This window comes from Stegodyphus dumicola, chromosome X2 (genome assembly GCF_044657685.1).
Source record: "Stegodyphus dumicola isolate Sdum_Otavi_A_Nest chromosome X2, ASM4465768v1".
Classification (NCBI taxonomy): Eukaryota; Metazoa; Arthropoda; class Arachnida; order Araneae; family Eresidae; genus Stegodyphus; species Stegodyphus dumicola.
Window position 1 is genome coordinate 81,740,709 of NC_140781.1, and position 24,137 is coordinate 81,764,845.

The following is a 24,137-nucleotide window of genomic DNA, read 5'->3' on the forward strand; positions in this document are numbered from 1 at the left end:
CATATCATTGACTTATAACACTTTATTCAATAAAAGCACTTCTGCAGTGAGGGCATAAACCTCTTATAATGTGATCACCCTTCTCATAGACTACACACTGCATCCTGTACAAAACATTTTGGACAGCTAAGCATAACGTGACACCAGGAATGCTCAGTACAACTCGTGACATGTTCCCCTTTAAGGTCGTCAAGGTTGCGCCCCGCCCAAGATATAACAGCACAAGAAAAGTTACATGGGGGTTAGATCCAGAAGCAAGGCAACCAGGCAAGTGGGAAAACACAACTTAGGATCCTCTCTTCTGTAATGTGATGGTGCAACAGCCATGATACTGATAAATTAATTTGCGGTGCTGCTTTATCCTGCACAAAAGTTATCTGATACAGTAGTTGCCTCTTCTCAAGTTGTGGAATGACAAAACTAGTCAACATATCATGACACATTTGCATGGTAACAGTACAGATCTGTGGCCGTGTGAATGTAATCTTCTCAAAAAAAGAATGGTCCAATGATGAGATCTGCAATGAAGCATTACCCAACAGTGACTTTTGGTGAATGCAGTGGGATTTCCTGAACTGCGTGGGACTGTTCGAATGCTTAAATTTCAGAGCTGTGAGTGTTAACAAGCCTATTTAGGTGAATATGGACCTCATCTCCCTACAGATTCTCCATGGCCAAACATCAACAACCTCCATCCTGACAAGAATTTTAAAGACAAATGCTACTCATTTTTGTCTAAATGTCTAATTTTATCATAATTTTTGTGTTTTAATTCCTCTTTGCAGCTTATGATGCAGGAGAAGAACTGAAGAACTTTCTGCAAGATTTTCCATACTGTCGAAAGATTCAAATCCCAATTGTCATGCTATTTCCCCTGGGTGCCGTTAATGACTGCAGTCGCAATATCAGTAACTGTCTGTTCTGGCATAGGTTTCCACCCTCTACCACACAGAACTTCTAAGGCTCCTGTTTCTTCAAAATTCTGAATTATACCTTTCAATGTATAATTGATAGAGGACCTTCCCAAAGGTTGTTACGACTTCTAAACTCATGAAGAGTGGCGATGCTTTAATTGGTGAATATAAGCAGCTTTACAAGTAACGTGCACTGAGGTAAAGGGAGGCACCGTTGAACCCAGCTTAACATTCGGAATGTCCTTTGGTATTCCCACCCTTATCTTTATAGACTATGTTACTGACGCTGCTATTGTTTACATAACCAAACAGTGGCATTTTCAAATTTCACCCATGTTTTATGCAAATTTTCAGATGTGTAGATTAAAAGAGAACCATATTTTCCCTTCTTGGTGACTTGTAAAACTAATTTTTTCAAGGAATCTTTTCTAGTGTGCTGTCATTAAGGCCCTACCAAATTTGGTGGCATTCCAACAAACAGATCCAGCTACAGATGGCTCTGGGTAGTATCAGGTTAAACAAACAAACAAAAAAAAAAAAAAAAAAAAACATCCTGAATGTGTGTTGTGTGTATATATATATTTATATAAAATACAAAAAATAGGATGCTTTGCTCTATGCGAACAAGCAACCTCTAATTAACTTTCCGCAATTTCAGGATCTTCTCATTAGACTAGTACTTACGCGCGTATGAGTGTGCGCATTTAATGTATAACGGACAGTATAAGCTAAAATTATCTAATTCAATTAATGTTGCAGGTTGCGTTGCAGGTAATATTGCGTGAACAAAATTATTACCCCAAGTACATGAAGAATATAATAACACCCCTCATTCTGTAACAAAATTCCCACCATCAATTACTTAATACATTTATCATCATACATTAGTATGGAATCAAATACTTAATGTATGGAAAATTACCTTATGATTCCTTAATTCAAAATCAAGAATTATATCCACCAATAGAAGAAGGTAGAAAAATAGCTCAAAACAGATCTGATGATTATCATAATGTAAATAAAGAAAGATATGATACTCATTATAAACCTAGTAATTTTCAAGCAGGTGATTTAGTAATGTATGAAGAATTTCAATATCCTAATACACGTAAACTTTCTCCTCCATTTTCAGGACCTTACAAAATTATAAAACAATATCCTGAAGTTACCTATGAAATTGATAAACCTAATCCTCTAACTAAAAAGAAATCAGAAATTGCTCATTCAACTAAACTAAGACCTTTTTAATCAAGCAAGTGAATTTAAATTAACTGTTAGAACTAGTAGAATTTCTATCTCCGTCCAAAATTAATTAAAATTTTTCAAAATTCTCTATTAAAAATTTTCCTGATTATGACCTTTTAATACCAGATTTAGACCTAAACCCTAACTATGACCAATTATTTTCCCGATCTTGACCTTTTATATTTTTCACATAATTTTAAAAAACCAAACATTTTGTAACATTTTTTGTTGTTGTTGTTGTTGTAGGGTAATATTCATTTCTAGTTTCCAAAATTCTAGCAAAGACTTTAACTTGATTATACAAGTTATTTGTCTTAAATTTTAATTTTGTAAAATTTTGTATTTTTACAAAAACACTTTGATACGATGTACAATGCCAAAAACCAGTTACCTTTTGGTAGGCAACGGAAGATTTTTGATATTTTGTACCTAGCACCCCCCCCCAACCATCAGTAAACTAAGCATGTTGATCTGCTGGAGAGGACATGCCAAAGAATTTATTCAAGGTGTTATAGTCTCATTAAATATTACATCATATTATTAGAGATTTATATTGAATTATTTTCTTAAGGTAATTATATCATAATGTTTTGTATTGAATTTTAAAATTACTTTAAAATATGTCAACGTATTGTTAATTACCTACGATGAGAAGAATGAATGCACGTAATACATTATGGATAAATTGTATATCTTCTAAGTTTTATATTAAAAAAAAAAAAAATGCTCCCCGCAAAAACTTTAAACATCTTCTATTCAAAAATTATTATGGAACCATATTCATTGAAAAACGTGCATAATATCTGTGAGCTTATCTTTATATTGTGGACTTATTGGAATCAAGAGACTTCAATCAGTATTTTCATTCGATGAAAAGGACTTTACAACAAAATTGTACTTTTCAATGGACATTTTGAGAAAAATTGAGGACTTTTATGATTGTAATTTATTATTTAGTATTATTCTTCCATATATTTACTGTCTTATAGTTCTAAATTTAGCTATAGATTATATATTTATTTATAAATCATAGTTATATAATTAAAAAAAATTCTAATTATATGAGAAAGATCATGATTTATGATAGAGCATAGTTAAAGCCTATAAGCTATGTCCTGGATGATTTTTCCTCGTGTCTTTCTTCATACTTCGTGCTTCACTAATGTACTAAATGCCTTGCTCGCCTGGCCTCTTGTTTTTGAGGGGGAATGGGAGAAGTAAAATACAAAAAATAGGACGGCTTTGCTCTATGGTAACAAGTAACCTCTAATTAACTTTCCGCAATTTCAGGATTTTTCCTCCTAGACCAGTACTTTCAAGAACATTCCAGTCTATTATGTAACCGCTTCTATAAATAGAAAACTCGCACCATTTTGCATCAGAGAGACCGCTTTCTCCCTCGTCAAGATCCGGACTCTCTCTCATCAGGGCTTCAGCGATTCCGGATTTTTCCAGAAATTAGATGACCAGTTTAAAACTTTAAAGATGGCATGTAGAAATTAAAAAATTAAAAATATGAATTTGCGATTTATGAAATAATGAAGCATTTATGACCTAAAGGATAACAAAATTTACAAAAAAAAAAAAAAAAAAAAAAGGCTTAACATTTGTTTGTTTACTTTATTAAACATTTCTTTCAATGTAAGTTGTTCAAGTTGCTTTTTTGTGCTAATATTTTCTCTTTAATTCTGAAGACGGAAATAATTTCTTATTTCAATTACAAAGTTCTTTTTTTCTAATTGCTATGTGAAGAATTTCGACTAACTTGTCAATCGAAATTTTTCATTTTCAATAACTTCTCTGCCACTTTCTTCACTATCGGTAGCCACAGTTTCTGGATCTAGAACCATACCACAGATTTCGCCACCGGTTAATTTATTGATAATTGAAGCATTGTCATTGCAATGAAAAACCTCTGTTATATGAACTTCATCTATCACTGCTTCTTCACATTTCTTTAAAACAATTCATTAATTGGAAAATTTAATCTTTTGTTTGCGATACCTGGAAACCTTCACATTCGCGGCTATCATCTTCATCATCCTCACAATGAAATATACTATCTGGCCATAAATTATGAAGCAGTTTTTAAAGTATCTAGAGACAAATCCTCCCATGATCTTGCGATGGTCCATAAAGCAGATTTTATGCTAAAATATTTAAAAATTCTTGAACAGTCTTGCCATCATTCAAGAAATTTAACATAGATTTTAAAAATTCTACTTTATATTTGTATTTTCAGTGTGTGCACTATTGTGATATCTATAGGCTGAATGATGGAGATATAATTTGGAGGTAAGAATAATATGCATACATTATCTTTCACTAAAAAAGGTTTTAGGTGAAGCATGAGCCAAACAGTTGTCTACAATCAGGATAATTTTTTTGTCTTCAGGTAAACCACCCAAATTCTGCCAAACCTCGAGTATGAAATGATTTTCAAACCAACCATTTATTAACACTTGTGTCATCCGTGTACTTTTATTTGTATGATATATCCATGTACTTTTATTTGTACGAAACTCTTTATACCCTTAAATGTTTGAGGTTGTATATTTTTTTCAGTTACAAAAAATTTACACTTATGTGTTCCTGCATCATTTGCGCATGCTAAAATTGCTAAACTCACTTTGGAATCTTTGGCACGAGTTGGGAGTTTTTCCTATAGAGGTTGCCAAGGTGTTTTTCGGTATATATTGCCAGAAAAGACCATTTTCATCAGCATTGTAAATTTGTTCTGGAGATAACAATTAATGCATTCAATGAATTCATTTGCAAATAGTTCAGCAGCTTCAGTATCAGCTGAAGCTTTTCCACCTGGAAATTCTTAATTGCCTTATACCATGGCAATTTTTAAATTTGGTTAACCAAACTGTCAAATATGTGCATTCCATTTTTAAGTTCATTTCTTAGTGAAATATTTTAGCTTGAACCATTAGCATTTGACCCATCAATGTCATGCCCTTGCTGCGAAGCTGTCTGGACCCATTCAGTCATCAGTTGGCATGATCTTCACTTTTAGCATAACAAATTATTTTTCTGTTATTCATTGTAAGTGGGATGTTGGAATACACAAAAATAATTCAAGAAGTTCCTTTTTCTGTTTTCTTATGTCACATACAGTTGACTTTCCAGCGCCATGCTCCTCGCATAATTTTGAGACAGATATACCTTTATCCATTTTTTGCACCAATTCCACTTTTTGTTTAATGAACATAGAAATATGCTTTCACTTTGCAGATCTTGTTGCAGCTCCAGAATTAGGAACTCTTTTCGACATAATCGAAAGTTGAAATTTTAGACTTCATGAAATTGCTGTAATAAAAACAGCCTGCAAAAAATAATTAAGCTGGATCAAATCAGAAAGTTCAGGAATAGCACAATCTTCTATATTGACTGAAATTCCTTGGAATCAGTAAAGTATAATATTAGCCTATGGTAATAGCGTCCGTCTATACATTATTGGCTATGTAGCATAAGATTCGCGATGAAAGACAAGTTGTTCCACTAAATTTTGTCTTGCTTCTGTCACGCACCGAGACAGTTAAGCCTAATTGTATTAGTTTAGTTATTTATTATTAATTACGTCCATTTCTTGCACATGCTTAAGGCTTATCCGAGTCCTGAATAAATAAATTCTCACATATACTTAAGGCTTATCAAGGGCCGAGGCTCTAGATATTCTAACCGCCTGATGCAGTCTCTGCGAGTCCTAAATTCTGCTACCAAGTGCCTCCCTAAGTTCTACATTTTTGCCGTCCCTAAATTTTGGATCCCAGTGCTTTCCCTAAATTCCAAAACTATTTTAATCCCTTAATATTGTTGCTCGGTGCTTCTCTAAATTCCAAAAAAAATCTTCTAATCCCTAAATTCTGCTGCCGAATGTGGCCATGTGAGCTCTGGCACCGGTTCTGTGTTTATGAGAAAAACAAATCAGCTATTCTTAATTCAATAACACTAAATTTAATCTTATCTTTTGGTCTATGAGTATCATTAACAAAATCTATTTTTAGCATCTGGAAAGAAATTTTTATTAAATTTTTCCTCTTCAATATTTCTTAGCGCATTTAACTTAAAACCTGTAATCATTGCCAAGCATAATACCAACATAAAAAGTTACCATACTCTCTGTTATTATATTACTAACATAAAAGAAAATTGTTTGAGCATCGCTGCATAAGTCATTACTGAAATTGTCATGTGCTGATAAGCATGCGGTGATGAAAGCAAAATATAATAAATAATGATTCGCCAGGTTGGCGTCAGGGATATAAAATATAAGTAGGCGTGAAATCAATGATGTTTCTATCTAAAATGTTTCAGTTTAAGATGTATACCAAGCAGATGCGCAGCTACGGAGTCAAATTATTGATCACACAAATTTAAGCTAAATTATTGTTTCTTCAATAACAAGGTACAGTACAAAGTCCGAGATCCGGATGTCCAATATCCAGAATGATCTAAAAATCCAAACCTCAAAACCTCCAACACCACTTTTTTAAGCATTTATTTTTGTATGCTTTATGTATGCACATTTAATCCCCCCCCCATTAAAAAACATGTAGAGAGTCCCGATTCTTAATTTGACTTCATCACTAAATAAAATACATCGTTATTGAAGAAACAATTATTTTAGCATAAACTTGTGTGATCAATAATTTGACTCCATAGCTGTGTACCTGCTTGGCATATGTCTCAAACCGCAACATTCTACGCAGAAACATCGTTGATTTTACACCAACTATTTTACATTCCTGATTATTATTCTAATTGTAGTTAACCTGGAGAATCATTATTTATTATATTTGGCTTTTATTAGCGCAAGTTAGCAGCACATGAAAACTTGTTTAATGACTCATTCAGCAATGCTTAAACATTTTTTTTTAGATTAGTAATTGAATAATAAAGAGTATGGTAAACTTTTCTGTTGACATTATGCTTGGCAGTGATTACAGATTTAAGTTAAATGCGCTAAGAAATGTTGACAAGGAAAAATTTAACGAAAATTTCTTTCAATGCGCTAAAAATATACTTTGTTAATGATATTCATAGGCCAAAAGATTTCATTTAGTGCTATTTGAATTAAGAATAATTTATTAGTTATTCACATAAACTCAGAACTGGACGGCAAAATTTAAGACAGACAAATTGTTTGGAATTAACAGAAGCACCAAGTATCAGAATTAAAGGATGACAACATTTTTATAATTTAGGGACCCAAAATTTAGGGACAGGAAAAATTTAGAACTTAGGAATGCACTTCTTAGCAGAATTTAAGACCCGCAGAGACTGCAACAGGCGACAAGATATCTAGCGCCGGCCCTCAATAGCTTTAAGTATACGTAGTAATTTATTTATTCAGGACTCATAAGCCTTAAGCATTTGCAATAGATAGACATAAGAATAATAAATAACTAAAATAATAGAATTCAGGCTTAATTGTCTCAATGCGCGATAGAAGCAAGACAGAATTTAGCAAAATAACTTGTCTTTCATCGCCAATCTCATGTTAGCTGATACTGAAGCTGTGGAACTATTTGCAGATGAATTTATTGAACTCACTAATAGTGAAAAGTTATCTAAAAAAATTTACAACGCTTATGAAACTGATCTTTTCTGGCAATATATACCGCGAAATACCTTGGCAAACTCTACAGAAAAGGTTCCAACTGGTGTCAAAGATTCCAAAGCGAGACTAGCAATTTTAGGATGCACAAATGCTGCAGGAATGCATAAGTGTAAATTCTTCATAATAGGAAAAAATACACGACCTTGAGTATTTAAAAAAGTAAAGATTTTTCTTGATATAGATATATATATATCGTGCAAATAAAAGAGCATGGATGAAACAAGCGTTAATGAATGACTGGTTGGAAAATCTTTTTTTACCCAAGGCTCGCCAACATTTGCATTTGGTTGGTTTACATGATGACACAAGAATTATCCTAATTGTAGACAACTGTATGGCTGATACTTCACTTAAAGTTTTAGTGAAAATAATGTATCCGTATTATTCTTTCCTCCAAATTGTATGTCTATCAAACAGGTTATAGATATCGGAATAGCACATAAACTGAAATGAAAATATAAAGTAGCATTTTTAAAAAGTCTATGTTAAATTTCTTAAATTACGCAAAAAGACTGTTCAAGAATTTTTGAAATATTTTAGCATATGATCTGCCATGTGGAGCATCACAAAATCGTGGGAGGATGTGTCTCCAGATATTTTTTAAAATGCTTAGCATAATTAATGGCCAGCTACTATATTTCACGGTGAGGCTGAGCTGCGAATTTTAAGGTTTTCGGATATCGCAAAACAAAGATTAAATTTTCCAATTAATGAGTTTTGTAAACACAAATCTTGAGAAGTAGTAATAAATGAAGATGATATAACAGAAATTTTTCATTGCGATGGCTATGCCTCAATCATCAGTCAATTAACGGATGCCGAAATCTGTAGTGTGGTTCTAGATCCAGAAAATACCGCTAGCGATAGGGAAGAAAGTAACAAAGAGGTTACTGAAAACGAAAAACTTTCAATTGACAAGTTTGTGGGAATTCTCGACACAGCAATTACAGGACTTGAACAGTGGAACTTTGTAACTGAACAAGAAATTAGATCTATCTATATAGAATTAAAGAGAAAGTATTAGCCCATAAAAACGAAGCAACCTAAACAACTTACATTGAAAGAAATGTTTAATAGCGTAAACAAAAAAAAAAAAAAAAAAAAAAAAACATTAAACTTTTTTGTACATATTGATAAATTGTTTTTGTAAATATTGTTGGCAAATCTTAAATGCTTCATTATTTCATAAATCAGGATTGCATTTTTTAAATTTTATAATTTCTACACGCCATCTTAATAGATTTAAAATGATGATCTAATATCCGGAAAAACCCCCAAATCCGGAATCGCCAAAGTCCTGATCTCAGACTTTGTAATGCATTTATTGAGTGCTGAATGGGAAATCAAGAATCGGGACGCTCCACGTTTTATTTATGGGGGAAAAAATCAAATGCGCACGCGTAAAGCATTAAAAAAAAAAAGTTGTTGGTAGTTTTGAGGTCCAATTTTTAGATAATTCCGGATCTCGGGCTTTGTACTGTATGTACAAGATGATTAAAAATATAAAGCAAAAATGTGAAAGCAGGTAGAGGACACTGAAATAAGCAGACTCTGTATTGGAATGCAAGTGCAGAAATGGCGCGTTGAAGGAGCATAGGGCATTTTTGAAGAGCATAGGGCATTTTTGAAGTGATACTCAAGTAGCCCAGGGCACTGTTTAGCGTCAGGTGAAAGCTGTCTGCTGGTACAAATCGCCATTCCTCATGCGTATTTTGAGCAGTACACATCGTCATGCAAACGCAAAGCTCACCAACATGCATTTTATCCATAGGGCAGTGAACAGAAACGGCGCAGCTGCTCAAAAGTGGTACTCTGAAATAGTTCTCTATACCTCCTTTGAAGAGCTGCTCTGCTTTAACCGCAGCCCGTACATAAAATTCCTTTCGGTGAGCTCCACTTTCATGTATCAATGCATACCATTCGAAATTTGTACAAGGAATGATGACTTACGCCAGCAGAATGGTTTTACATATTACTTAACAGCATTCTGTACAACTTCTATGCACCATTTTTGCACACGTATTCCATTATAAAGTCTAATTATTTCCGTCCCCTTTACATTTTTGCCACATATTTTTAAATCACCCTGTATTTTTACATGAATTTAATCCTTAATTATAGTCTTGACCACTTCCACGACTTCTTGTTTTTCCTGGATATTTTTCCATCTCATTTCCAAAGAATTATTTTGGCTTTGCTTTAGAACAGTGTTTCTCAACCGGCAAACGGTCCGCGAAGTATCCAGCTATCTGACCAAAACCCAAAGTGTGATCGGCCGACAACCAATATTACAACAGCACCTACATTACAATAATAATAGTTTATTAGTTTAGAAAATAATATGATCGATGATGAAAAATATAATAAACTGACAACTATGTACCTAATTGCCTTTCATAAATTGCCGTGCCGTGCACTTAGTACAGCAGTTAGTATGCCCCTGTCTGCCTTGAGTATTGCTGATTACTTGAACGCTGAATATCTATCGTAGTGTTTAAAGCGTCTTAGGTTAGGTTTTCGCTTTTTATCTTGCTTACATTCTTCTGCATGCTTGGACACTGAAAACTATACATCAGTGTAAGTTTTTGATAACCACTGAATTTAATACTGTGCTATAACTACTATTTCTTTAGGTAGATTAAAAACCAATAACCAGGATGAGTAAGAAGGAAACGAAAGGCATGTTACTAAATTTAGTGCAAAGAAAGGATTCTCCAAAACCAAGTACGTCGTCAGCCCCTTCGAATAGTAGTGATGAATATTGTCCACAATCTGCCAAAAAAAGTAAAAGATTTGTAAGGCATATTGCAGACTATTTGAAATATGGTTTTGTCCTTTGGCCACAATCAGAAGAAAATTGTCCAAAACCTGAATGTTTTGTTTGTAGAGATGTGCTTTCCAACGAAAGCATGAAATCTTCCAAGCTTTTGCAGCATTTACAAATGAAGCACCCACAACTGGAAAGCAAATTCAGAGATGAAAATTCAAAAGGATGCTTTTAAAAAATGTTTCTCGGTTGATAAATTGCTTTTAAAAGCAGCGTATTTAGTTGCTCTATGTAATGCCAAATCTAAGAAACCATACTCAGTTGCTGAAGAACACGTGAAACCCTGTTTCATAGAGGTGTGTTGTGAAGTGTTGGGCCATTCTGCTGCAGTTAAAATGAAAAATCTGCCTCTGTTCAATGATACTACTGAATGAAGAATATGTGAGTTATCATACGACATAGAGAGTCAACTACTGCAAGATATTTGTATATCGAAATAGTTTGCTGTCCAAATGGATGAGTCAACTGACATCTTAAATAGTGCCATATTATTATGTTATGTTCATTATACTGATTATGCAATCAATGATATTTGAGAAGAATTGATGTGCTGTATCGAACTACCATCCCAAACAACCAGTGCTGAAATATTTAAGGCAGATAATAATTTCATTGAAAGTAACTCAATTGACAGGAAAAAATGCAACGGTTTGTGTACTGATGGCGCTGCTGCTATGACAGGAAGACAAACAAGTGTTGCAAAGAGAATAACAGATATAGCATCAGAAGAATTAGTAATCACTCACTGCATTATTCACCGTAAACATTTAGCTGCAAAGAAATTGTCCCCAGAACTGAATGATTCTTCTGGAATCGGTAAAAATTCTAAATTTTATAATAAGTAACGCCCTTAATTCAAGATTGTTTACAATTATATGTGAAGAAATAGGATAGGATCATTGTTGCATGCTGTAATACGCCGGCTATCCAGAGGAAAAGTCCTTAACTGGTTATATGAGTTGAGAAATAAGGTACAATTGTTTTTAAACCAGAAGGGATCATTATTGAGCAGACATTTTCAGAACAAAGAATGGGTAGTCTTGCTTTCATACCTACCAGACATATTTTCACCGATAAACAAACTAAATTTAAGTCTTCAAGGTAAAAAAATAATACCGTTTTCAACTTCTACAGTTAGATTGATACTTTCAAGAAGAAATTGAAACTCCGGTAAAAACGTGCGGAAGAAAACACTTTTGATATGTTTCCTTCTTTCTTTGATTACATTAATGCTAATGGCATGGATCAGAAGAGCATTACCAGCGTCATTTTGGAGCATTAAAATGAACTTTCTATGGCTTTTGATCAGAAATATGCCCAGTAGAAGATGTGCGTTCAAGTAATCTGTGGATAATACATCCATTTATTGATAATTACAATAACAATCTTACTACAGTCGAGGAAACAGAACTTATTGAACTACCTTCAGATCTAGGACTTAAATCATAGTTCAATTCAGTAAATATATATCAGTTCTGGATAAAGACTGCAACAGAATAAACCAATCTTCATGGAAAGGCATTGAAGATTTTATTGCCTCAACTTATTTGTGTGAAACTACATTTTTGGCTGTGACTGTTACTAAGACGAAATATCGAAATTGATTTGCTCTTGCACCTGCTCTACGTACAGTTGTAACTGGTTTAACACTTTAGTCAGCAACAGAAAACCAGCAGCAATCTCATTGATTTTAGGTTTTATTTCCTTTAAATTTGGTAAATTATTATTTTGTATCTACCTACACTTTTTACATTTCGATTCATTGTTGTTTTTGCTAATATATTAATTAAAAAAAAATAAATCTATCATTCATATTGGAATTTTCTTGGAGTTTTAGTTTTGGTAGTTTTATTCTCGATGCAATATGTTAAATAAGTTGAATGTACATATGTAAATTATAACAAATAAAATGCTTTAAGAATTATTTTTGTCTTCAAGATTTATTTATGTGAAAAAAAATTGTGCCAACGGGTCGAATTATTAAACTTACCGGTCCACGAGAACGTACCGAAATATTTTACAGGTTCATGGAGTAAATTCAGTTGAGAAAAACTGCTTTAGAATATTCATTTATTACATCAGGATGTAGTTTAGCATTATGCTGCTGAAAATTCAAGCACGTCGGCTGAATTAGCACAGTTTGCTTGATCTTTAATGCCTGTTTCAGATTATGTAACTAAAGACATTTAATTAAGAAACATGTTGTTTCCACTGCGATTTATTGCTAATGACAATGCCTGAATATTTGATCCACTGCATTTTTTCAATAGACTCACTCCCGAGAGTTAAATCATTATTATGAGATGAAATGGATTTTTTACGTAACATCATCATTTTCGATTTTGAAGAATTAAACTAGAGCTTGTACAGTTTTGACCATATATAAACATAGTTTAATAATCTTTTTTTTTTTTTTTTTTTGTATGTGTGTTCCTCGTACAGTGCAAAAATGGCGGCACCTAGGGCTAATTCTGAAAAAGCACCGTACTCCACCAGAACATGTGGACCTCAAATCCCGGATTTTTAATTTATTTATTTATTTCATATTTTATAAAAATTTAATGATATTTTGATTAACAAACTGGAATATTTTAAAAGCAATAAGCTGCCATTCAGCAAAAAAAAGATACTTTTGTTTCAAATTTAATCACAAAGCTCAGCAATTTAAAAGATATGGGAAATTTAATTCGGAAAAGCTTAACATATTTATGTTTGACAGAAAAGTGTTGTTTTGTCTTCCACATGCCAACGTGTTGCCATTCTGCAAAGTGTAAGATATTAATTTTTTCTTTCAAATTTAATCTGCCTGTTATAGATTAACAAACGAAGTGATTTAAAAACAATAAACGAAGTTTCTCATCTGTATTATTATTAATTAATAGATCTGTGAAATTCCTCTAAGTGATTAAAACCACAGTTATGGTTTTTCATGTTTCATAATAACTACTTCAGTCAAGCAGTTAGTTGAGGGAAAAAGGCCTAAACTCACTTTAGAAACCCCACAAATGATATTAAACTGAAATACAGTCAAAAGTCTTTAATCCGGACTCGTCAGGACAATCAGGACTCATCAGGAATATGAAACCGTAATTTATGAAATAAAGAGCAATCATGATCTAAAGGGTATCAAAATTTACAAAAAAAAAAAAGCTTAATATTTATTTGTTTACTTTATTAAACATTTCTTTCAACATGCGCATGCGTAAGGCATACATTATAGTCGAAATTAGAAAATTGCAACCAGAAAACTATTTGATGTGTATTCGTGATATTTATAATGATGAGGAATTTGACTTAAATCATATCAAAGGCGGAGCACATCGAGATGAAATGCTACATTTAGTAAGGAATTATAAGCCGAATAAAATAAAAACATCTGCCCTGAAGATGAGGATAGTGCTGACAGATAAACTTCCAGCTCATTGTGGGCCGCGACGTCCCCCCTTGCAGAGCAGCGTGAAATTGATAAACAGATTTCGGAATGGTTAGAGAAACAAAGGATATGCCTTTATCCATTTTTTGCAGCAATTCCACTTTTTGTTTGATGGACATCGAAACATGCTTTCACTTTGTAGATCCTTTGGCAGCTCCAGAATCGGAAATTCTTTTTGACATAATCGAAAGTTCAAGCTTACTTTTATAAAATTGCTCTAACAGTCTACAAAAAATAATAAGCCAGATCCAATTAGAAGATTAAGGAACACAATCTGCAACATTAACTGAAAGAGATAATTAGATAATTTTAGCTTAGCTTATACCGTCCGTTATACATTAAACATGCATGCGTAAAGATATTATGCGCATGCGTTAACGCATTATGCATTTACACATGCGCAGAAAGTTTGTAGCTTTGAAGTCCGGACTATAGATCATTCCGGATTAAAGACTTTTGACTGTACTCGTTTATATAGTAGGCGCCGCTTAATGTGATGACATTTGTCCGAGCAATTTCGATAACATTAAATGATGAGCAAAAATACCTTTAAAAATAGCATTGGAATTTAACTAATTTAATATAAATATAACTAGAAACAAACGCGTGCTTTAACAGCATTTTAATTAGAAACATGTAATAGTTTCTTTATGAAGTGTCCACACCATTTTATATGCAGTTCACTTATGAAATGTCATAACGTTTCTGGAAATCATTTGACCGATGCTGTATCCCTAATCTTAATACTCGGAAAGAATCCCCAACTGCAACACAGGATGCCAATGTAAAATTTAAAATTAGGGGAAGAAAACAACCATAGTTTGCCCATGAATGAAGACATATATTTGATCCCCCTTCAAATTCTCAGAGTTATTCAAAATCTAAGTTGATTTTTTGTCTAATTTTAAATGGTTGACTAAAATCTAAACCAAGGTGTTTAATGAGTTCATCTCTTACTTAGCAACATTTTTCTGTCACTTGGCAATTTTTAAAATCCATTTTGACATCACTTGACGACTTTACTTCAGTTTAACAAGTTATTTGATTATACTTTGATAATATTAACCGAATGTTTTATCACAATTCACGATGTATTTTCCATGTTTTCATATAGAAACAGGCAGGATTCCACAATTTGATAACAATATCCAAATAACATTAATATCGATCACTATCTGATTGCAAAAAATGATCTCATGCTTGATAAACGACTTGCATTGTGTTGAGATACCAAATATTGTGCAACTTAAACAGAAAGATGCTAGAAATCTCATTTTATTTCAATAAAAAGAAATTATTTTATTGGAAGATTGTTACATTAGCTAACAGGCCTGGTTGTAGCAAAAATACACTGCTGGTCATTAAAATTGCAATGCCATGAAGGAAAGCAAATACAAAAAAGATATTGTTATGGATTTAAGTATTTAGTTAGCTATTTTAATGAGAACTGTAATTAAAATGATTTTATTTCGACGTGCAATGCAGCGCGTGACACGTTTTAAGAGAAAGCTATGCCGAAAAAGTAAAAATACAGGAGTACACGCATTTAACAAATAGATATCTCATAATTGTACTCTTTTGCTTTCCAGAAACCTCGAAAAATACCAGAATGTTCTCATGCATGATTAAACAGCTTATAATAGTTAAAGAAAAACATCTCAGTTCAGTTGTTTACTAAGTTTTTGTTATTGATTGTAGCGAATTCGCAGTGAGATCGTATAAGCTTTCTCTGTACTTTGGATTGCATTCTATTTAATGTTTCAGTAGTTTAAAATATACTTACTGTGTGATATTGTGATACTGTACGAATATCTGTGAGGAAAAATTTCAGCATTTTGTTTCATTTCTTGCAATAAGAATAAATTTTGTTAACTGTTCATTGGACTTGTGCATTCAATCTATTACAAACCCATACGCAAGCAACAATATTTATTGTATACAAACAGTATGGCATGAAGACAAAATGATAAAATTTGGAAGCAGTCTAAGAGTTTACAGGAGTGCGAGATTAGTAGAAAAAGCTGCCAGCCCTGGCAGCTTTTTCTACTTTAGTCCTTATCCGGTTAGGCATGGAGTGGATTTGGGTTTGGATAATAGAAACCGGCAACTTATTCCATGCTGCTTCAGGTCTATGTCACACTTCATCAACTTTATTAGCTGGAGAGGGGTGGCTGGCCAGTCTTTCAACGACTAGATGTTTCCAGTGGGTGACAGATCTGGACACGATGCAGACAAGGGCAGCAATCGGATATTATCTGTATCGAGGAAGGTGAGAACAAGACGTACAACATGTGGTCTTGCATTATGTTGCAGAAAGATGACATTTGGCAGGCCTCGAAAATAGGGCACAACCACTGGACGTAAGATGTCCGAAATGTACCAACTTGCGTTCAAATTACTGTCAATCTGAACTAGAGATGTGCAAGTCTTGTACCCAATGGCCGCCCAAACCATCACACAAGATGCAGGGTTGCTATGCTGATATCGAATGTAATCATGCGACGTGCAGTCTCCTCTGAGCCTGCAGATACGTATACAGCCATCAGAATACTGCACACAGAACTGGGACTCATATGAAGCAACATTGTGCTACTCCTGTATCCAGCTTTGTCATTCGGCACACTAGAGTTGCCGTCTCTCTCTATGCTGCATTGTCAAGGGAAGCCACAGTAATGGTCGTCATGCTGATACGCCACACTGCTGTAAATGGCAACGCACCATACGAGCAGATATTGGGCGTGCTGCAAACATGCCCATTTCCTGCCTACTGGTCCATGATGTGGTTGTGCAGTTTTGCAGGGCTGACCTCACAATATATCTGTCCTCTTGGTCATTAATCATGGGAGGGCGTTGAGAACTTGCATGCCGTTCAGTATGACCCTCAGCAACCCATTGATTCCATATTCGGACGGCAGTGGTTAGATGTCGACCAGTGTGACAGTGATATTACGGAATTATAATCCACACTCTCGATAGGCAACAATTCTACCTATATCGATTTTCGACACTTGCTATTAAGCATTTCTTCTTTTTCGAGGCATAACACGATATTCTGAGCAAACTTCAACCTCACAAAGCACTTTCTGAATGAGAAATCAACTACACAACTTATCTTTTATGCAGCGCTTCAGATGTTGTTTCTCTCTTCTGTGTCGTCTAATGTGCTGAAATACTTATCATTTGCATATCCCAACCTGTTCTTCCTTTCATGTCATTTTGATGTTCAGCAGATCATTCCTTCCTGGTGTTGCAATTTTAATGGCCAGCAGTGTATAATAAGAAAGACGTATAACTTCAGTAAAAATAAAAGAATTACATGCAAATCCACAAAAAGGGTAAAGAAATGTAAAAACAGAATTCGGTCTATCAACAGTGAAAGCTTTGTCGCCGAGGCAAATTGCTCAATCTGTAAATAATAAATTTATAGTGAGATTCAGATAACTAAGAAAGTAAGAAATTTTACATACGGTTTTTACAATTAAGACTGTTCCCACCTAAACTACAGTAAGACTGTTCCTATCTAAACCACACTGTTTCCTTATAAGAATTTTAATACATCATATATTAATTTACTTTACCTGTTTAATAACATCTGAAACAGCTTCTTGCAATTTACTATCTTTCCAGTGATGCATGATGTAGCTCCTAAGACAACCTTCTGCACAGGGAAATAGTTCATCCTAAAAAAAAATTAATATGAACTGTACAATAACAGTTCAAAAGCTGGTACTTGCGTATTAGTGTAAACACCTTAGTTTCAAAAGCAAAGTTCAAAATATGCCATCTGGCAAACATGGATAAAACAATCTTTCAATTTTAACAAGTGAAGTCACCATTTTCGTATGTGTTCTTTTTGTTGTATTTCAAGTTCCAACAGTTCACAGATAAATCCTGATAGCTCTTAAACTCTATTTTAAAACATACGCTTGTGGGATTTGCATAAAATGTAAGGAACTGCAGTAACATTTCTGCAAGAATACAGTCACCGAACTTAATCACTAAATTGCTAAAGAGAACAATGGCAACTGATCTATTTTCAGAGCAACCACCAAGAAATTTCTACAGAACAAAAAAAAAAAAAGAAAAGAAATAATCGCTTGTAATTTAGGTTTACTGATTAAATTTTGGGATAAATATCTAATTAAAATGTAAAATTTGTATGCAGGAATATGTAATATATACCTTTCTGTAATTGTAAATCAACATTCTTTTTCTTCTGTGAAAAATCACCAAATCCTGCCAACGTGATTACCTAATAGTGCTAATATATACAGTCAGACGTGTTGCTATAAGAAATTCTTCCAAAAAAAAGCATTTCTTTTAGCACTAGTTTGAACAAAGAAGATTTCTAGCTGCAACAGTTAAGTTTAGGAATTATTTCCTGTACATAGCTGCAATATTTTACGATGCTGAGGGGGAGGGGAAGAATATTCTCTCAGCTCTGTTTTGCATAGAAGAAGAACCTGCCAGAATACAGGTCTGCTTCTGTAATATGTTATATCTGGGTGGTCTTTCTTTGTACTTCTAGAAGAAGGATACTTCTCATTGATTTTCACGTCGAGAGGTCTTGATAAAGAGTTTGAGTACACAGAAGCTAACGAACATCTGACCAGTCTCAAAATATGTACCAGAATGTTTCATATATATACACAGGCAACCCTTAACTTTCGCACATAATTGGTTCTTAAAAAATGTGTGCGAATGTTTAATGTTCTAGAATAGAGTGATGTTAAAAAATTGTATTTTAAGACGTTTATTTGTCAGTAATATTATTTAGTCATAAATATACATAATTAAATTAACAAGGTATGTTTCAGAGCTTTCAGGTGTTTACTTTATAAGCTTTCAAGAGTTAACTGAATATCACATCCCCTCCCCCATGATAAAGAAGAAAATAAAAAAAAAAAAAAAAATTATTATTATAAGAAAACAGAAACAGTTCTTAACTCTTTTTACTTTTTCTTTCTTTTCTCGATGGTCTTACTCAATCAGCCTACATATATAAGAAATACGTTCTTTATTGGGATCAATTTTTCCATGATAGTCAAAAATTTTTCAAGATGCATGATGGCTTCATTCACAGTTTTATTGTCAAAGTCTTGACAATTTTATCAGCTTCTTCCTCACTTTTATTGTATACTTCATTTAACTCTTGCCTCTATTAAGCATTAAGCATATTTTAGATTGCGTGCAAAGTAAATTTAGTATTAAAAGGTATGATGTTGGAGTTGTTAATGAGTCTTTTGTTCATGGGTGTGTTTATGAGGATTGAAGTGTATTTTTGGAATTTCTGTGGGACTTTTAAAAAAGAGTCCCAAATGTGGAGCTGCTATGAGAACTCGGACGAAGAAGGACGTTTCTGATAGTTCTTGTGTGGATTTGCAGTTAAATGGTTGCTGGTAAAGTACGTGGCTGATTTGGATTGTGGTTTTTGTGTAGTATGTTAACTTTGGAGGAAGTTTTTATCGTTACTTTCGAAATTTTGAATCTCAGAAAGACATGTGATATAGCAGAATCGTGGCACTTTTGTTCAGAGACATTGGGTGACTGGCAAAATTTTATTCAGGAATGTATTATGGTAAGTGCATTTTATTTTGTAGAATGTTATGTTCATTGTTTTTTCACAATGAATTTATGTTATTGTTGTTTTTTGAATTGATTGTAATTTAGTTTAGTTTATTTGGTTGATTTGTGCACAATGCCTAGATTGTGCAATTCGTAGATTTTTTTTTACGTATTCCTTGAAAATTATTGTTGTTATGTTAATTTATTGAGGTGAGGTGTAATGTTCTACCTTTATGGTATTGCTTAACTGCCTGCACGAAATGAAAAGGAAACCAATCTTTAAATAATAACACGGTAACTTCTGCCTTTTTATTTGGTTCCCAAATGACTGGAAGCAATTCTTTATCTTTCCCTTTTAACATTCTGTGATTTTCTCCTTGACAAACTAACACAGGCTAGGTTTCCATCAAGAAGTTATATCAGTCAGGTTTTAGAAAGTTTATGTCCAGTGGTAACCGATTTTTCCTTTGATACGAATGTGCAATTAAGCACTTTTTTCCAAAATAAACCTGTCTCGTCTACACTGCACAAATATTCTCAACCTGCAACAATTTTGGACAATGAAAAAATTAATTCTTTTGAAAATTTTTTATCTGCACCAGCTGATTCTCCAGTGTATTTAATATTATATAATGAATACCTCTTTTTAAATTTGTTGAACCAGCCATTATTTGTTTGAAACACCATGCATGAGTCTTCTTTTAATCTAGAATTCCAGTCTTCATGCAAACTAAGAGCTTTAGCTTGAAAAATTGAAAAACTCAGAGGGAGATCGTTCTGACGATGATTGCCAACCCATGATGCCAAAGATGTTTCCATTTCATACATCCCTATGCCATATCCTTTGAAAATAGGCTTTACAGATGCCGTATGAACAGCCAATTGAAGCAAAAGATTCACCGCTTTCAGAACATCTAATTATTTTGTCTCGATCATATGAAGTTAGAGTCCGCGCCCCTTTTTATGCTCGTATCAAACTGCAGTTTCTCACTCTTGTTTATAAACTTATAAGGGAAAATGGTTAAACATAAACAAATACATACGCAAAACGTACATCGCCTGGACAGGCGCTCTAATGCATTGAACATATTTTACATTTGGCCCTGCCACTGTCGCTAAATCTACACTGCCCTCTAAAAGTTAAGGAACAGCATGTTTTTGGTGTCTAATTTGAGAATGAAGCAACAAATTTAGAGGCAATGTTCATTAAACAGTTATTTAATGAATGTGAAGAACGCTTCTTAAGATGAATACAAACATGAATTACAACAAAAAATTGCACTCTTGGCAGAGAAACCCAAACTTGGAGAAACAGTATATCACAGTTTTTCAAGGGAAAATGTGGTGGTGACATAACAAAAATGGGATCTAATAAGTAATGTGTTTACCACTAGCTGCAACAAATTGGTGGCAGCCACGTTCCATGCTGTCAATTAAATTGTCGGCCAGCGAAATGGGAAGCAACAAAGAGACATGCAGTAATCTTTGCTCAAGCTCATCTAACACCTTGAAGGAGAATTTAAAGCAGCCACCTGACTCCCAAGTTAGTTCCAAAGATGTTCTACTGGATTCAGGTCTGGGGATTGAGCTGGTCATTTCACCCACTACATACTGTGACCCTCAAGATATTCTTCATCAACTTGAGCTCGATGTCGTCGCCCATTGTCATCCATCAGAAGAAATCCAGGACCACCAACAGCAGCATATAGGTGGATATATTGATTAAGGATCTCGTTTCGATATCTCAAAATGGTCAAAGTTCCTTCATAGAACACATGCAGGTCAGTGTGGCCACCAAGAGAGATCCAAGCTCAAACCATTACTCCACCACCTCTGTAACTGTGTCACTTCACAATGTCGAAGGGGTTGTATCTGGTGCATTGTTCCCTCCAGATTAGCTAATGACCTGAATTGCTCTCCCATGTGAATCTGACCTCGCCGATGAGGAGAATACAAGCCCATTGTTGAGTGGTCCAGGAGACATGTTCTCTTGCCCAACATAAGCGGGCAGCCCTGTGTCCTCGGGGGAAAGGGGCACAAACAACTGGTCGTCTAACATACAGGCCTGTATTGTGCAGGCATCTTTGCACTGTAGTAGCTGCAGCTGCATTCTTGTTTCTGTGACCACTAAATGATCTGCCATGCGCTCAGGCACAGTAATGTCAGTCCTCCTTCAGGCCGGAAGAGCTAAATAACGATCTCACGCAGGTGTTGTAACTCTTCGTCTGCCTGGAACATGTGTTCTAGACACAGAATCTTCAGATTCAAACCGATTCCATAGTCACTGGACTATGCTGCAAGAGACATTGAGACATCTAGCAGCATCAGCTTGTGACATCCCCATTTTCCATCGATCCAATCTTCTGCCACGTCAACGAATCGAGCAAGCGACTTCTCTTGGACATTGATAGACTCTCCTGGATATTGTCAATGAAATTGCTAACAATTAAAAATCAGCACTCGTGAACAAAACAGGCTATTCAAGATCTTCTACAATGATGAGACAACTGTACAACGACTACTTCATTTCGGGTAGACTAGACTTTAAGGTACCCCTTGTATTATGGCGAAGTTGTTGTTTCATTTATGGTAGCCTGAGTAGTTGAATGTTATGGAAACCCTATTGTGACGTAATGGGGTGCATGATTCTGGGAAATTTTGAATCATGGGATGTTTTGTAAGCGTTTTTGTGGTCTGTGTTAAAACCATTTAGATGGATTTGAATGGGTTTGTAGGAAGAAAGGTTCATATGGTCACTATGTGAAGCGTTCGATCAGAAAGAGTACCTGGTTTGAAAAAAGTCATTTGAGTATGATTGATATTTTGATTTTTACGTGGCTCTGGGTATACGAACTCGAAAATCATGGTAAGTGAATATTTGCTTTTGGTAGTGTTTAAATGTATAACATGTTTTTCCTTTTTTATTTTATTTTATTGTTTGGTTTAAAATGTATTTTATTGAGATTATGTATTTTTTGTTTGCCTATATTGTAGACTTTGGTGCTCCTTTGACTTTTTAAGTGAAAATATATCGATGTGTACATGGACAAAGTAAAGGGAGTGCGCAATGCAAGTTTGTGCAATTCTGTGACTTTTTTTTAAGTGAAAATAGGTCGACGTGCATAAGGATAAAGTTAAAAGAGTGCGCAATGGCATTTTTGTGCAATTCGAGGATATTTTTTTAAGTGAAAATAGGTCGACGTGTACATGGATAAAGTCAAAGGAGTGCATAATGCCATTTTTGTGCAATTCGGGGGGGTTAAGTGAAAATAAGTCGATGTGTACATGGATACCGAGTTTGTGCAATTGTTTGTCTTGTTATTTTGGCTTCGCAAGTCAAAATAATGAGTCAAAGCATTGCAAAAAATCGGTATCCATGTACCGCCAAAAATTGCCAAGAGGTAACCTAAACTATACTTTTACCCTTCATTTCTTTTCTTTTTCTTTGTACTTTTTTTGAGGGGGATGCATTTTTTCTTATATCAATGCCAATTTTAATGTCAAACGATCAACATGCGGTTCTTTCTTTCAACTTGATGTATCATATTGCATATATTTAAAGATGACCTTTTCGTAATTTTGCACCAGTTTCAAAATAGACAGGGTATTCAGAGAAAACCATCATAACTATACTTCTCTTACTGACTGATTGATTACAAAGGTGTGCTCCCAATTAAAAAAATTTTTTTATAAATAATCAAATAGGGAATATTTTCAGGTTTGTACAATTTTGATTAAGTTATAAGGTATTTCTCCCGCCTTCTTAGCATGCCTTCATAATGTAGTGGTCAGCACGCTGGGGGCGTATTCCGGAGGTCCGTGGTTCGATTCCCAGTAAGGGCATTGCTCATTTTTCATCTCTCTCTGGTCGTTCTGAGACTGCTTTGCCGATGCTTTATTTTTCTTTTTTTTCCCCCTTTCTAGTAATTTCGTTCTCCTGATGAGGGACCTTTAGCTGCCATCAAAATTGATTGTTTTAATATATGTATGCTAAATACAAGGTTGTTATTGCGATTTTGATTGTCACATTGGCGAGTTTCTCTTCTATTCTAAGATTTGCTACCCAGCACAAACACACCGGCTCTGTCATGAGCCCTGGTAAGGATACACCATCCATCTCTGTGAACAAGCTATCCGATGCAAACAAAAACTGGTATAATTAAGCTTATTTGTCTGCACAAAAAATATTTCCAACTATCATATCATAGGAAAAGGTTATGTTTTCAGATGTGTGCCACGAGATATATACTGGTAGAGAGCGTATCTGCAACCTTCAACCGGTTCCAACATTAGTGTCACATGACTGCTGGTTGAATTCCGAAATTTACAATATTTTAAATGGTAATTATTAAAAAAAAAGAGAGAGAGAGAGAGAATTTTTAGCTATAATATTGATTTGTTTTGTTTACTCCTAATGGTAAATACTGAGTTGAAGTTTATCATTTGATACATATTCAATATAAAATATTTGTTATAGTCAATAAGATGTATTGAACCCCCATGACATACACATGAGTGTGAAAA

General features: G+C 34.2%; 1 protein-coding gene across 4 annotated transcripts in view; it reads right to left on the reverse strand.

The window, feature by feature from the left end:
• The window catches only part of Enoph (enolase-phosphatase E1), a 64,110-nt gene that overhangs the window by 16,150 nt on the left and 23,823 nt on the right, over positions 1 to 24,137 (reverse strand). For 3 of the 4 annotated variants that reach the window (XM_035355993.2, XM_035355992.2, XM_085809912.1), the window contains exon 3: positions 17,627 to 17,728. The exons of the other annotated variant lie outside the window; for it this stretch is intronic. In XM_035355993.2, the coding sequence (XP_035211884.1) occupies positions 17,627 to 17,728 (102 nt within the window). The remainder of the gene's footprint in view (positions 1 to 17,626; positions 17,729 to 24,137) is intronic. 4 annotated transcript variants of the gene reach the window in all.